Source organism: Pterocles gutturalis, unplaced genomic scaffold (assembly GCF_000699245.1).
Source record: "Pterocles gutturalis isolate BGI_N339 unplaced genomic scaffold, ASM69924v1 scaffold2132, whole genome shotgun sequence".
Lineage (NCBI taxonomy): Eukaryota > Metazoa > Chordata > Aves > Pterocliformes > Pteroclidae > Pterocles > Pterocles gutturalis.
In genome coordinates this window covers 33,090-46,702 of record NW_010109897.1, presented here as the reverse complement: position 1 = coordinate 46,702, position 13,613 = coordinate 33,090, and the positions used below count along the sequence as shown (strand labels likewise).

Below are 13,613 nucleotides of genomic sequence, written 5' to 3'. Positions count from 1 at the left end.
AGGATCACTAAGGGACACTGTGTACCTACTTCTCCTGGAACGTCACCCAGAAAAGCAAACTCTGTCCTGTTACAGAGATGGGTGGAAGCCACTGTTTTCTCACATTATTTTGTTAATGTCAGAAACCAGATTTTACTTCATCCTGGATAAACCAGCATTGCCTTCCATCTGAAAAGGTGAGGGCTGCACACGGCTACACTCTTCCCTGTTACTTTCACCTGTTTAGGATACACACTGTATGGCTAGATAAGCATCTTCATCTGCATGATGAAGTCTGAGAAGTCAACCATTCCTGTGAATGAAGTTTTACGTACACTGGCAGAAGAAAGCAGAATTATTTACCAAGAAAATAGGAGAAGAAATGGTGGACTCTTCCATACAAACTCCAGTTATCCCAGATGCCCTGGTGGGGCTGTCTGAAGTGATTCAGGCACTGTTCCTCTGAACACAGAAGAGAGGCCAGCTACTTAAGTATCACTGAAGGACAGCTGATTGCCAGGGGAAATCTTAGAAATTACCTCCAAAGGTGTGTGTAACACTTCATTAACACCCATCCCCAAAGTGGTGAAGTCAAATACATACGATTTACTAGAAAACTGCATGTATGAGTTGTAAGCACAGTGGCTAGTGATCAGGCTGGGACTGTTATGAAGAGACTGCTTAAAGGGGAACAGATGGGGTGCTGCATTAGCAGCATATTCTCTAGTAGTGAGGGAGACAGCCTACACATAGTTGGTACACTCCAAGAGCAATAAGCCAGAGCAAGGCAACACCACCATGGCACTATGTACCAAAAAGAAGAAGATGGTGGCACATGCTGAATGCACAAATGGAACGCTAGTGGGTTGTTCATGCACAACAGAGCACATTATGTTAGAGCACTATGGCAGAAAGCAAGAAAAAAGGTTTTATGCAGCAAGAAAAGGCTCACGTATATAAGCACGTAAGCAACTGAGTTACTTCTCAATACCATCACAGCTTCTTATTTAAAGTTATCTTCCAGGAACTAATGTGAATATGTTCATTTTTCTGCCACCAGCCATCTACTTCCTCCTGTCCATACATTACTACTTGTCTCAGATATGGCTATCAGCAAGTTTCAAAGGACACAAAAGGTTTGATTATAAAGGTAACACTGCTCTGTATTTTCCCCAGTTGACAGCCTCCTTTCTTTTTAGCCCCCAACCTTTGCCCCTGCTACAGCTGTCAAGCTCTGCAAACAAACCCACTTCTCTCTTCGAGTAACATAGTTCCTGGATGGTCAAAATTGTGTAAAATATACCATGCACTTAGATAATGAAATCACGTTCGACAGTAACGCATCTAGATGAAATCAGTGACTTCAGCTTCAGTCCTCATGAGATAAGAACATACTAATCCCCTTTTGTGAAAGGGGATAGAGACATCCAGAAAAGTCACAAGTTGCAAAAACTGTACTTTGTTTTCCAAATCCCAGTTCAAAGCCAGAACAAAATACCCTTTGCCCTTGTTTAAAAATAAATGCTAAACTTTCCAAAGATGCTCCCAGCCATCCAACCTAGTGATCTAGTTCAGCACACTATGAAAAGCTCAGTAGAGGGATGAAGAGGTCCCTTATGAATGCATGAATCTTTTGCATTATGACTTGCTAAGACAGGCTACTACCACAAATGTCTTCTTCAGGCATACCAAAAAACCCAAAGGTACAGCTCCTCAGCCAAAGTCCCATCCCTTTGATGGGGATGAAGCCCCGACTCCAGAATGCTGTCGTTAACTTCACAAGAGGTACCACGCTGAAAGTGTCAGGCTTTGGTGTGCTGTCAGTTTTGACCATCTACGCTCCAAGGCAAGGGCATAAGGAGAAAAACCACATTGTTCCCTGTAAGCTGCTAATGCCACAAGGGCTATCAAGTTTGCTGAGTTTGTCCTTCAAATGAAGGGAGGGGAAAGCCTTTATGAAGCCCACACGCATATACTACTATTCACATGAGAAAAGGGCGCAGGAAGGAGCATCAGTTCTCAGTGCTGGGCCAAAGTTTAGCTCACGTGAAACGGTTCCTCTTCCACTCCGACCTCTGGTCCTCTCTCTGGAGTACCACATGTACAGCATAGTAGAGGCACATTAGCACAAACAGAGACCACAGATGGTAGCAGCAAGATTACTCCTCCACTAGCAGTGAGCGCTATGTAGAGGAGAATTGCCTTTTTTTTTTTTCTTTTTAAGGTTCAGAGAATTTTCCAGCTTGCTCAGGAAACCCTAAACTTGTAATCACTTGCCTAGGCCATGGTAGTGTCCTTGCTAGTTATCACCTTCAGCCTCAAGCACCATCTGAACAGAACAACAACAAAAAGATAATACTTTTCAAGGACACCAAGGAAAACTAATAATTCAACAAAATTTGAAATATACAAACTGTTTACCAAACAATACTTAAGAGTTACTAGCCAATAAACCACAAACTTTTCTAAAAAATACATTATTTAATTAGTTTAAGAGATATTTTGAAGCCCAAATTTCAATAAAGTACAATATTCTTGATCTACAGTAGACAGTGCTATACATATTTACCAAACCAGGTTATTTTCATGTTTCCTCCTCTACTGTTGTTATTATTTAAGGAAAAAAAACCAAAAAAATCTCTTGTTAACAGCAATCCTGTCCTAACTTGGCTATTTCACCCTAGAACAGAATAAGGAAAACCGCCTATTACCACAGTCCTCTCCCAAAATACAGACCAAATGTCAAGCAGGAGCAAGACACTGTCATGATCAAACACTAATTCAGCTTTTTAAAGAGTGACAAGTAAAATAGAGCAGTTGGTTGGAGGCAATACTGAAAAGCGGTTGTTGCTCCTTTCCCGTAAGAATCACAAAAAATGCCCTTTTGCTACCAAACTGCCACTGAACTCACGTTCCTTCAACACATTCGAGCAAATCTGAGTTTACATAGGTAGCTTCGAGTTCACTTTTCCACCTTCTCCATATATTTTCCCTCTTCTCTCTGTATCCAATGTTTTCTTCTTTTCCTTAGCCCACATTATCCCTTCATCATTTCTATCTTCAGTTACTCGGTTCCAGCAAGATTGAGCCAGAGCACTGCTCCTCTTCGGTCTCCTCACACTGTCAATACTGTGGCAAAGGGCAAATCAATATTGCTGAATTAGTATTTAGAAAGAAAAAAAGAAACAGGAAACTTCCTCAGGGAGTTGTTTTGTATCTTTTAAAGGCCATTTTGCATGGCCTTTAAACTCTAAAAGTACATGTGAGCTTCTGCAGTTAATGTAAAAATGTGACTGAGCTGAAAAAGTTTCAACACTTTCTGGTTTAAACTGAGCAGCATGCTGATGAACAACAGCAAGCTACTGTTTGAAAGCTGCTGCTCAGCTATTCAGACATAAAAGCAGACATCAGGTGTAAATTTCATATTTATTATAACAAAAATTATGACATGTTCATTTGTGCATTCGGCTTTAATATAACTCTTGGTATGTAAATGTTCTACAGCAAATGAGCTCTATACAATCATGCTGGTTGTGGCAGCAGTAAGGAACACAAACAAAACGTGTCTGTAAAAGTAAGGAAAGAAAGAGACCAGAGGAAAAAGTGGCTTTCTTTAAATGGTCTACACCATCTTGGCTCTAGCTAACTTGTACACAGCCACTCAGTCCATTACGCTCAATAACCATTGCCCAAAGAGTCGCTTAAGAAAAAAGGTCAGTTTTTCAGGTTGTGTCCTTAATGACAAGGCTACAAAACATGTAAGCATCACTATACAACACTGAGCTATTTACAGGAATTTCCCAATCAACTGTTCTCTCAGAGAAAATTAGTGAATCTCAGTGACTTAAGTCACCTGAAAGAGTAAAGCAACTCCTAGGAGTTAGTCTCCATATTCTACAAATGTCTATCATTTTCAAGACCAAAAAAAGCTTTTTCTCTCAAAGAAATACAGTATTACAATATTACTTAAATCATTTAGCACTGGCTACTGGCCTGCTTTTCAAACAAAACAAACAAGCCATTTTAAAAAATATTACATCATCATCTGTTTCTCAGCAATATATTAAACCTTTTTATTATTTTTTTATTATTTGTTTTTTGTTTTTACACTTGATATGTTAAGGGAAGGTTAACTATTTTAAACTTTACTGGTCAAGCGTCTCTAGAAGAAAGTCAATGAATATTAAACCTAACAAACTGAAAAGCTGCAGTTCTCTGTAGTGGCAGGATAAGGAAAAGGAAGTATATAAAGGAAAAGGATAAGGAAAACCCCTGCTGTAATGTGAGCCCACTGGGTCCCACACTCAAGTCTCCTTGTTTGTTAGTTTACTTCTGAGCAGTAGAGTGGGTCATAGTGGTGTATCGTAATAGTCTGCCAGGTGGTCCATCGGGTACTGCCGCTGCTGCTGCTGGTGCTGCTGCTGCTGTTGTTGTTGTTCCTGGTGCTGCTTCATAATCTCCTTGACTTCTTCTTCAAGCTCTGGTGGGATGATGAACTGGTCGTCTGGATCGGGCTGTGCTGGAGCAGCAAAGTAGCCCCCTGTTTTTCTGAGTGGTGCATCCGTTGCAACTTCAATTAGGTTATGGCTCCTCTCCTGTGGTGCCACAGAACCATTGCCTCGCCGGCGCCCTATTGTGCCCGTGGCAGAATATTCAACTTTCCTGGGAAGGCCGGGTTCGTCTTCATTGGCACTGATGACGATACCTTCGTCACTGGCTTCCACTGGCACTTGGAGAAGCTGTTTCTCCTTCGCTCGGCTGCAGTGGATGTCCACCTCCACTTCCACACGGCTGCCGTTTGTGAACACCCCCTCAATCGGCTCCTCATCGTCACTGTCAAGGCCGTTATCAGAGAAGGCGCTGGAGAAGGTGGCGCTGGACAGCTGCCGCTGGAAAGAATTGGACAGGCAGACGGGGTGCAGCATGCAGCGCTGCTCCCCCGGGTAGGCTGGGCTGTTCTCATTCATGGCTACCTGGGGAGGCTCGTCAGAGGCCGTGGACCCCACCTCACTGCTCATTTCGGAAGTGGAGATCTCGCTGCTGATCTCTGAAGCCATGCCACTGCTTGAAGATGGCATCCCAAGAGCATCTGTTGGCCTGTCCTTGATGACCACGTTGACAGACTGGGGGAAAATGCCTGGGCTTGGGGGTGGGACCCCATTAAGTTCACAGCAGCAGAAGCTGTCCTCTGTCACATTGAGCTGAACCACGACAGCGCTGATACTGTCATTGCAGCCGTAACTCTGGGCCAAAGTGCAAAGCTTCTTTGCGGCTGCCAGCGCATCAGGCACGTTTCTGACAGCCTCCACTGCTTCATCCATCGAGAGGCTGTCCCACAGCCCCTTGCTCCCCAGAATGAAGAACTCATCTTGTGGAGTTAAGGTGATGGACTGGACGTGAGGGCGCGGCACAACACTTGGGTGAAGGAAGGTGTACCCCAAGATTCTTGTTGAATCCGTCACACCATTCACTTTGCCATCCTGAAATTAGAAAAGAAAGGAAATTGGAAACAAAGCAGAGAAGGACACACAGCACCTGCATTGCCCTGCTTTTTCCTGATGGGTGTTTTTGCAGTACCCGCAACACTGTCATTTACAGACAAGATGACAGAAAAGCAAAGTGACTTGCAAGGAGGCGACAGAGCTGGGATTAGAGCACAGCAGTGGCTGGTTTGGAATCCTGCACTACACCTCCTAACACCCTACTGATTTGTCATCAGCATCACCTATGCACAGACCAACAAAGCAGAATTCTGCAACAAAGAGCCATCTATTCTGCTTCTGCAGCTGCGTAAGCCAACTGGACTAATGTTTTACCAGTGAGTCAGACTTATCCCTCCTCCACCCATGATATCTGGCTTTATACCGGGCAAAGCCACACACAGCTCCATTTGATACAGGGGCAGGTCATTCAGTTATGACTCTTCTCTTGTAGCTGTAACAATCGTAGGTTTCATCTTGGCTCATCACTTTGGAAACAGAAGTTCATTAAAAAAAAAAAGACTTTAAATGGAGCATGCAAGTCAAATGCAGCAGAGAGCAAGTCTGCATTTCTCAGTCAGCTGAACTGTAGTGAAATGTTTTACGTGCCCCAACTACTTACTATGTTTCCACTTAGATATGACATTTCCAGGGGAAGGAGGAGAAATATCTGAAGGGAAAACATCAGTAAAAATGGACGTATTTGAGAAGTAAATCCCATGCACACCCAAATCCCAGAATCTTTTTCTGGTTAGAATCCAAACTGCCAGAATAGGCAGAGCAAGTGTCTGAAACAGCAAGCCTGGCTATCTGTCAGCCTGCTGGAGACAGCTTCACCCTGCTAAGAGTGTTAATTTGAGAAGAACAACAAAGGTGAGGATTTACACTCATTTGGTCCAGCTGATGACTCCAGTGGTTATTATAAAGCAGATAACCACAGAAAAGTGAACCAACACTAAAAAAAAAACACCTTCTCCTTTAAAACCACTCAGAAGAAAAAAAAAACCTTGTCGGCTTGTTAACTTCCCCATTAGAAGGCTGACAGCAGTGATAAGCCATCAACTTGTATGAAATCAGTGAGTCATCTTAAGATTCAGTGCTAAAATTTCCCTTTTCCTCTAGGGAACAACACAACGAGTATGCGTTGGTGATGCACACTATGTCGGAGTGACTCCCTTCCAATTTATCACGTTTGAGATCCCAGTCATCACCTGTCCCTGGCAAGATGAAGCAGCACGCAATTTATTCCACACCACCTCCCCCCCGCACGCACACACCCCCTGGTCACAGGCATACAGCAGTGAGTTTTCTGCCCTTTCCTCCACCATTAGGAGGATTCATTATTTATCTATTCCTATGTATGTATTACACAAGGCAAAGAAAAACTGACAGTGGTGGCTTCAAGCTTGTAAGAAGGGAACAAATAGTTTTCTCATCTCTCATGGTTCAGCTGAGCACAGGGTGGGTTTTCCTTTTGGGCAAGTGCTCTCTTCAAAAGTTGCCTGTCAAAGGGCAGCTCTGGGAATGTAGGAACTCAGAAAAAAAGCCAGTTTGCCAGGAGCAAGGAGCCACCTAAGGGAAGGACGGCATTCTGACAAGTGCTCTGCCCTCTCATCCTTTTCAACTGGAGAGGCTCTTCGTGACAGCTCCAACACAATTCCTCTCTCCATTAGGAGGAGAGCGTCTGCTTTCCTGTTTCAATGCAACATGCTCACAGTTGCTCACTCTCTGAAGCTAACCAGAATCCAGCATGGCAACGGGATGGAAAAACAACTTGTTGCATGATAACTTAATGGCATGATATGAATCTCCTTGAAAGAAAAAGTGCAACTCTGGAACTAATACCATTAACACTGCCTCTTAGAGGTTACTAATATCGACACGTAATTTCATGCATTTCTGCGCAAATACTCTCCAGGGAATCTACAAGTTGCAACAGTCCCTAACTGTTCTCTAACCTCTGTGATAATGGCTTTATGCTGCTTAATCCTCTTCAGCTCTTCTTCACAACTCATCACATAACACCTGGACAAAGGCAGAGGTTTCCCATTCCGGCAGAGAACAGTTTGGCACTTCCCCACATTTGCTGAGGTCAGCGTGAAGCATCCACCAGGCTCCATGGGATCATGTTTTATATGGCAAAGAACAGCAGAGCCTCCAAGTTTTTGTCCAGCTGTTCCAAGTTTCCTGGAATTTAAACAAAACAATGATTGTTCTTTAATTGGAAAACAAGTGTTATGGGTATTACGGAGAAACAGCCACTGTTCTGCAACCACAAGCACTCAGGACATTGACTATTGGATCACTGGGACAGAAACAAAACATCTCCGCTGAAGATTGTGACATTACAGCAGCACTGCAGAGAAATCATGTGCAACTCTCAGGCAGTGTGTTATTTACACGTATGCAGATACTCAAATCTGCTCAAGTTTAGAACAACAACAAAAAATTCTTTGTACTTTTAAGAGTCGCACAGTTGTCTCTCTTCCTCGACATCTTAAAGACATTTGTTTTAAAGGTCAGAAGGAAGGAAACAGAGGATTAGAAAAGTACTGAGGACTATTAAGTGAGTACAGGTAGAGCTTAAAAATGGAATTCACACTATCCCGCTAGTTCTTTGGCTTCTGAAGCTACAGATTTTATTATGAAAATAATAATTCTAACTGTAAAAACTCTATTTTTGAGCAAAAACAGAAGGCATAGCTTCACTGTTTTTTGATGTCTTCAGAATAGTGCTATTAAAATTTCAAACGATGACCAAAAAAAGCACAGTGGCTGTTAACTCCACTGTAAGAAGGTACACTTTTAACTTACCCTGTCAGTTAATAACCTGTTAAATAGGTTCTTAAAAATATTTAAGCCAGCTGTTTAGCAGGGGTCACAGTAGAAGAAAAAAAAATCTATGGATAAAACTGAAGTTTTCAGAATCCTGTCATTAGAATGTAAATTCATTTCAAAACTAGACTGTGAAAAACCATCCATCCTTCGCAGTATCTTGTTTATCAGGACCTTCTCCTATTGTAATTAGGAACTAGAGTAATTAGAAAGCTAATTATAGAGATTACTAAAATTTACATTAAGGCTAGGTATAGATGGCAAGAACTTTTGATTCAAAATGCTGGGGAGAGAATGAACAACTAGATTTACAACCAAGCTTCAATATGCTTTTTTATTTTATTTTTTAAAAATACACTTCAGGAGTGTTCCATATCGCCTGTAATAATCCTCAATGAATGGTTAAACGCAATTGGAATTAATACTATTTCTGGTTTTCCAAATAAATGGTTAGCTTATTTTGACTTGAGACCAAAAAAAATAAAAAAAAAAAAAGAGCAGCTTTTTGTAAAAACGCCATGTTCTTATGAAATTGCATTAGTGGTGAACAAAACCACTTAATAAGTACTTTCGATATGAAAATTTGTTATTATTTTTGAATATTTAAAGTATATGGCAACTACCTTCTCAGCTACCAGTCCAAGGCACTGTTATAAGCAGTTATGGGAAGGAAGCATTTTCTCTCTTGTGCTTGTAAGGTTCAATACCATCATACGGCTTCTGTATCTTTCCCAATACCAGAACTTGAGTATTTTTCCTTTCCAAAGGTGTAGCAATTGAACGATAAGCAATGCTACTTTTAACTTGATCCATTTCCTCAGTCTCTATGCTGCTTATTTGCTTTCTCCTTTGTTTCCCTGACCTCTCACATTCTCCTTTGTTCCATTCCCTTCAGACTACTCCTTTGCTCCGTGTCTCCCCAGGCACAATTTCTTCTGTCAAGAATAGCACACACGCAGATTTCCAAACCACTACACAGAGCTACTATTACACTCACAGCTATCGTATCACAATTGCTTTGGATGGGTCCTGCTCAAATAATATTCTAAGGCCAAAGTGATGACACGAGTTAGACATCTCTAAGGAGTCAGACTACATGTTTTAAATATTTGTGCATCCTTAAATAACCTGAATTGGTACAGAGAAACAGAAAGGATCTGCCCAGGCTTTGCAGCCAGTAGTAGTTAGGAAGGTTTAAAGATCATCAAGAGATTCATACCACTGACTTGGTTATGGCCAACTGTGAACTGTAAGACATAAAGAAGATACCAGAAAAGAGTAAACCTCCACCCACCACTTAGCCATGAGCATTTAGGAACTTCGCAAGTGGGTGGGTTTTTTTGTTTGGGTGGGGAGGTGTTGGGGTTTTTCTCCCCATACCCGAAAGGCACAGAGGGCAATATTCACAAAACAAGCAATAGAAGAAAACACAGTAGCCAGGTACCAAGGCTTTTCCCACCTCTCACATTTTTTTTGAAGCAAGAAAAGAGCAGGTGCCTGACCTGAAAGCAAACAAACTGCCAAGTGAGCATACACAAGGTGAAAAAGACTTCAGATCCAAGACTCACCTCTGCATAACGATGAAAGTGTTGATCATGTATTCTTCCTCATTTTTTGTCTTCTGCAGCTCTTCTGCTAAGATGTCGCTCATTGTGCACTGCAGCAGATACGGCACTTCCACGTTGCGGTCACCATCAAAAACACCATAAAGTGCCTCCCGGTTGTCACAGAAGTTATTGGCTGAAAGTGCTGCCACACACAGCCTAGTGAAAAAACAAAGCAGGAGAACATCAAGGTTGTTATTCACTACTAGTTTCTCATCTTGTCATCCTGAGCAGCAAGATGCAGCCTGGTCTGAGAGCTAGTTTTAACCACCTCTGCATTTCAGGACTGCTTTCTGAGCTGTGGAGAAGAGTCAGGCCCATCAATAGTGCTAAGATGTGGAGAGAACTTTAAGTTCAAGCCAAGCCCTAAGGATTCTTCATCCTTTTCAGCATGTGAACAAGTCCTTTATTTGTAGAAATAGTGGGAAAACGATCTCTGAAACAACATCAGTTTAAACTGCACTTGCTCCTCCAAAAGCCGTCCTTGTGATTTAACACACCAATAACTATTCTGTGTGTTAAATCAGCTACTAGTAAATGAAGGCTTGCTGGCACTTGCTATGGAAACCTAGGTAGCAGAAGATTTCTAAAAAGGTATTTAAGGAACAAAGAAAGATTCATCACATTGCCAGCAACAGAGACTAGCAGACTCTTGGTGCATTGTCAAGTGCTGCCTTAGTCACAGGAGCTCTGCACACTACGAATATTCAGAGTTTTGGCCATTCTGCCTCTTCCTTTAGTATCTCTGATTTGCTTGGTAAACATCCTTTGATTGAAGATAAAAAAATCTTTGCAAAGAGGAAAATGCTTTTAAACACTCGGATCTTTTGCAAGCACCAGAGTCTTGCATAGACAAAATGTGTTGGTTACAACTGTATCTTAGCAACTTCCCTAACAAAAACCAAAGTTGAGAGCCAGACAGGGGCCTGGTATACAAATATAGTCATATCACGGCCTCTGCCTTTGTGAGACCCAAAATGCCCCCAAAACTTCCACTGAAAAAAAGATTTATTTGTATCAGCGTAGAGGTGCTCTGCTGCTAGGATGCTCATATAATAAAAACAACGCCAGGTCATACTTGTTCTTAATGCCTGATGCTTCTGTGTAACCATGACTCCACACCGCCGGTGCTCCTGAAGCATCACCGGCTGAGGGCTGGTCGATCTTGAAGCAACGGATATTGCTGCAAGGAAAAAGGAAAAGATGCCATGGATTGAAGCGCTAACATGATCCAGCTTTAAATGTAAAGATAACAGCTTTTTTCCCCTGTCAGTTCTTAGTAATACATTTAACAGGATAAAATGAAGCAGGACATCTTGAAGTGGTTCACAAAGAACAAAACAGTAAATGACTGAGCCTCTGTGAGGGTATCAGCTGCGCTGCTTTGCTTAGCTGGCTTTTCTCTTCCCTGCCCTCACCCCTGGCCCAGTACAAATACAAGGCAAATTTGTCACTAGCTTGATGAAAGCCAGTACAGGGGAGTGATTTTTTTAGTTTATACATCTCTCCCACCCCTTTTAAGAATAAGTCTCTGGGCTCTTTTCATTGTACTCAAAAGAAGCCTCCCGTATGACCCACACCATCCGCTAAACAGGGCGGGGGGGAAAATTCTTTAGAAACAGCAGTGGATAGTTACAGCCTTCTGTGAAAATTGCCCACAAACTTGAAATCCACTCCATCTTGGTCCTGCACCAACCTGCAAGAACCAGCCTGCGGTCCTGACAGCAAGCACAGCCCTTCTTGCCTTCCCCAGTTGTACCGGCCAATTTTTACTTGGGCCCTTGATCCTCTGCCCTCCAATTTACTACCAACATAGCATTTAGCGTGGATTTCAAAAACCTCCAGCAGTGTAGTAAAGACTGAAAAAGGGCCCAGCCCTCTCTGTTTATACCCTTCTCTTCACAGCCCTGCTTCGCTGGTGAGAGATGACCTCCCCTCTGCTCCCCACTGCTCTTTTCCAAAGGCAGGGAAAGCAAGCTCCCCACATGCTGCAGACACTTCAAAGCCACCCGAACCTTGCATAAACCAAATGAATCATAAAAGGACACAAGCAGAAAGGTCTAACTGTTCACTCTGAGCATTCATTTTTCTCTATCCAAACCCCCACCTGACCTGAACACACACACACGAGTCTTTTCAGCATCGCACAGCCTTCTTCAAATAACCCAAAGTACTGTCACATCCAGTTCAATTTCTTTTTACACTAATAGTCAGGATGTACATAAGCAAGGGCAGATTAAAAGCAAACAAATCACATAAATAAGAACCGCTGGTGTTTCAAGCCCGTGGTTTTGCAGCCGTCTGTGTAACAAACAGGAGGCAAACGTCTCACCATGAGCATTAGAAAAGATTATCTAACCCCAAACCAAATTGGAAGCCTGGGTCTCTTCTGAAGTAGCAGAAATTTTAATTCTGTTTCCACCTGCAAACTGCTACACACATAAGCAAACACACTTTCTTCACAGACTTCTCATACAAGGCACTTATCTTCCAGGGCAGAGGAACTTGGATCAAAAGGGATTTTCCATTTGTTTCTTTTTTAACCGAGTTGAGTGACCCCTGGTTCCTGGGCAGGTCAAGGACACAGAGTTGTCTTAAGGCTTCCCAGCAGTGGCAAAAAAAAGCCACCTCAACGCATTGCCTTCAGCTTACTCAGTGGTCCCACTACAAATAGACCACGTGCCTGGAAAGGAATGATATCCAGCAGCACATCCTTTGCAAGGAAGATGTGCTAAGCCTTCTGAACAGCATGGTTTATTTTCTTCCTTATTTAAAACTACTGTTACTGTTGAACTAGATGCTCTTTTCTAAAAATCAGAGTAGAAGCATCTTTTTTATTTTTCTTTTTAATTGCTACTGAAAATTCTTACATCCAATAAATCACTTGGCAACATCCTCCTAACCATGCAAGCCTCCTTTAAGATTTCCATACATATTAAAAAAGCAGGCATGCATGACAGGACTCTTCTTCTCACCAGCACTGAGAATACAGATTAACCTACTACCTACTTGAATCCTGCCAGGGCACAGATGGAGACCTGCCTTTCACATTGCAGAAGGAAGATATAAAGAGTACCAAGTGCACAAATATTTCTGTGCCTGCCACAAAAAAACAGTGAAAGGAGCACCTCCTCCCAACAGAGCTAACTATAGCAGTATACCGTAGAAATCAGTGTAGTACATCAGTACAGATACTAAGAAGCCCCTCAGGAGGCCTGAAACACCTGACTGTGGCTAATGAATATTAGGGAAGAGAAGAGACCTGAAGTTTTAAAAATAATTTCTTAAAAAAAGCAAATAACCAAACAAAACGCACACACGAGAGGGGAAAAAAAGTTTTCTATGAATTCAAGACAATGCATGTGACAGTGAAAATATGGCATGTAACTGGGCCATACTACTCTTCTACTACTTCAGACTTAAATTTGTACAATACCGGTAAGGGGTATGAAGCCTGAATATGAAAGTGGCAAGAGGTTGCCTTGCCCATGTCATCTACTAGGTTATACACAACAAAAGCTGATCTTTGACTTTAAGGTTCAACACAATTCAATTATCTTTGTAATAGATATATAGAGATATGTATTTTCCTATGAACCAGACCAACATCACACACAGCTTCTTCAGGAAGGTTTCCTCTATACAATAAAGCAGCTCTTAAAATAGAGGAAAGCCCCTTTTTTTCACTGTTTGCTGCAGAACGTGGACTCTTGTT

The 13,613-nt window shown here is 42.1% G+C and overlaps 1 protein-coding gene across 1 annotated transcript in view; it reads right to left on the bottom strand.

The window, feature by feature from the left end:
• Nucleotides 1-3,386: 3,386 nt before the first annotated feature.
• PHLPP1 (PH domain and leucine rich repeat protein phosphatase 1) overlaps nucleotides 3,387-13,613 on the bottom strand; it is a gene marked incomplete at its 5' end in the record, with an annotated part of 36,898 nt that continues 26,671 nt past the window's right edge. The window contains 4 exons of the mRNA XM_010073106.1: nucleotides 3,387-5,459; nucleotides 7,418-7,646; nucleotides 9,863-10,057; nucleotides 10,977-11,081. Coding sequence (XP_010071408.1) covers nucleotides 4,329-5,459; nucleotides 7,418-7,646; nucleotides 9,863-10,057; nucleotides 10,977-11,081 — 1,660 coding nt within the window. The remainder of the gene's footprint in view (nucleotides 5,460-7,417; nucleotides 7,647-9,862; nucleotides 10,058-10,976; nucleotides 11,082-13,613) is intronic.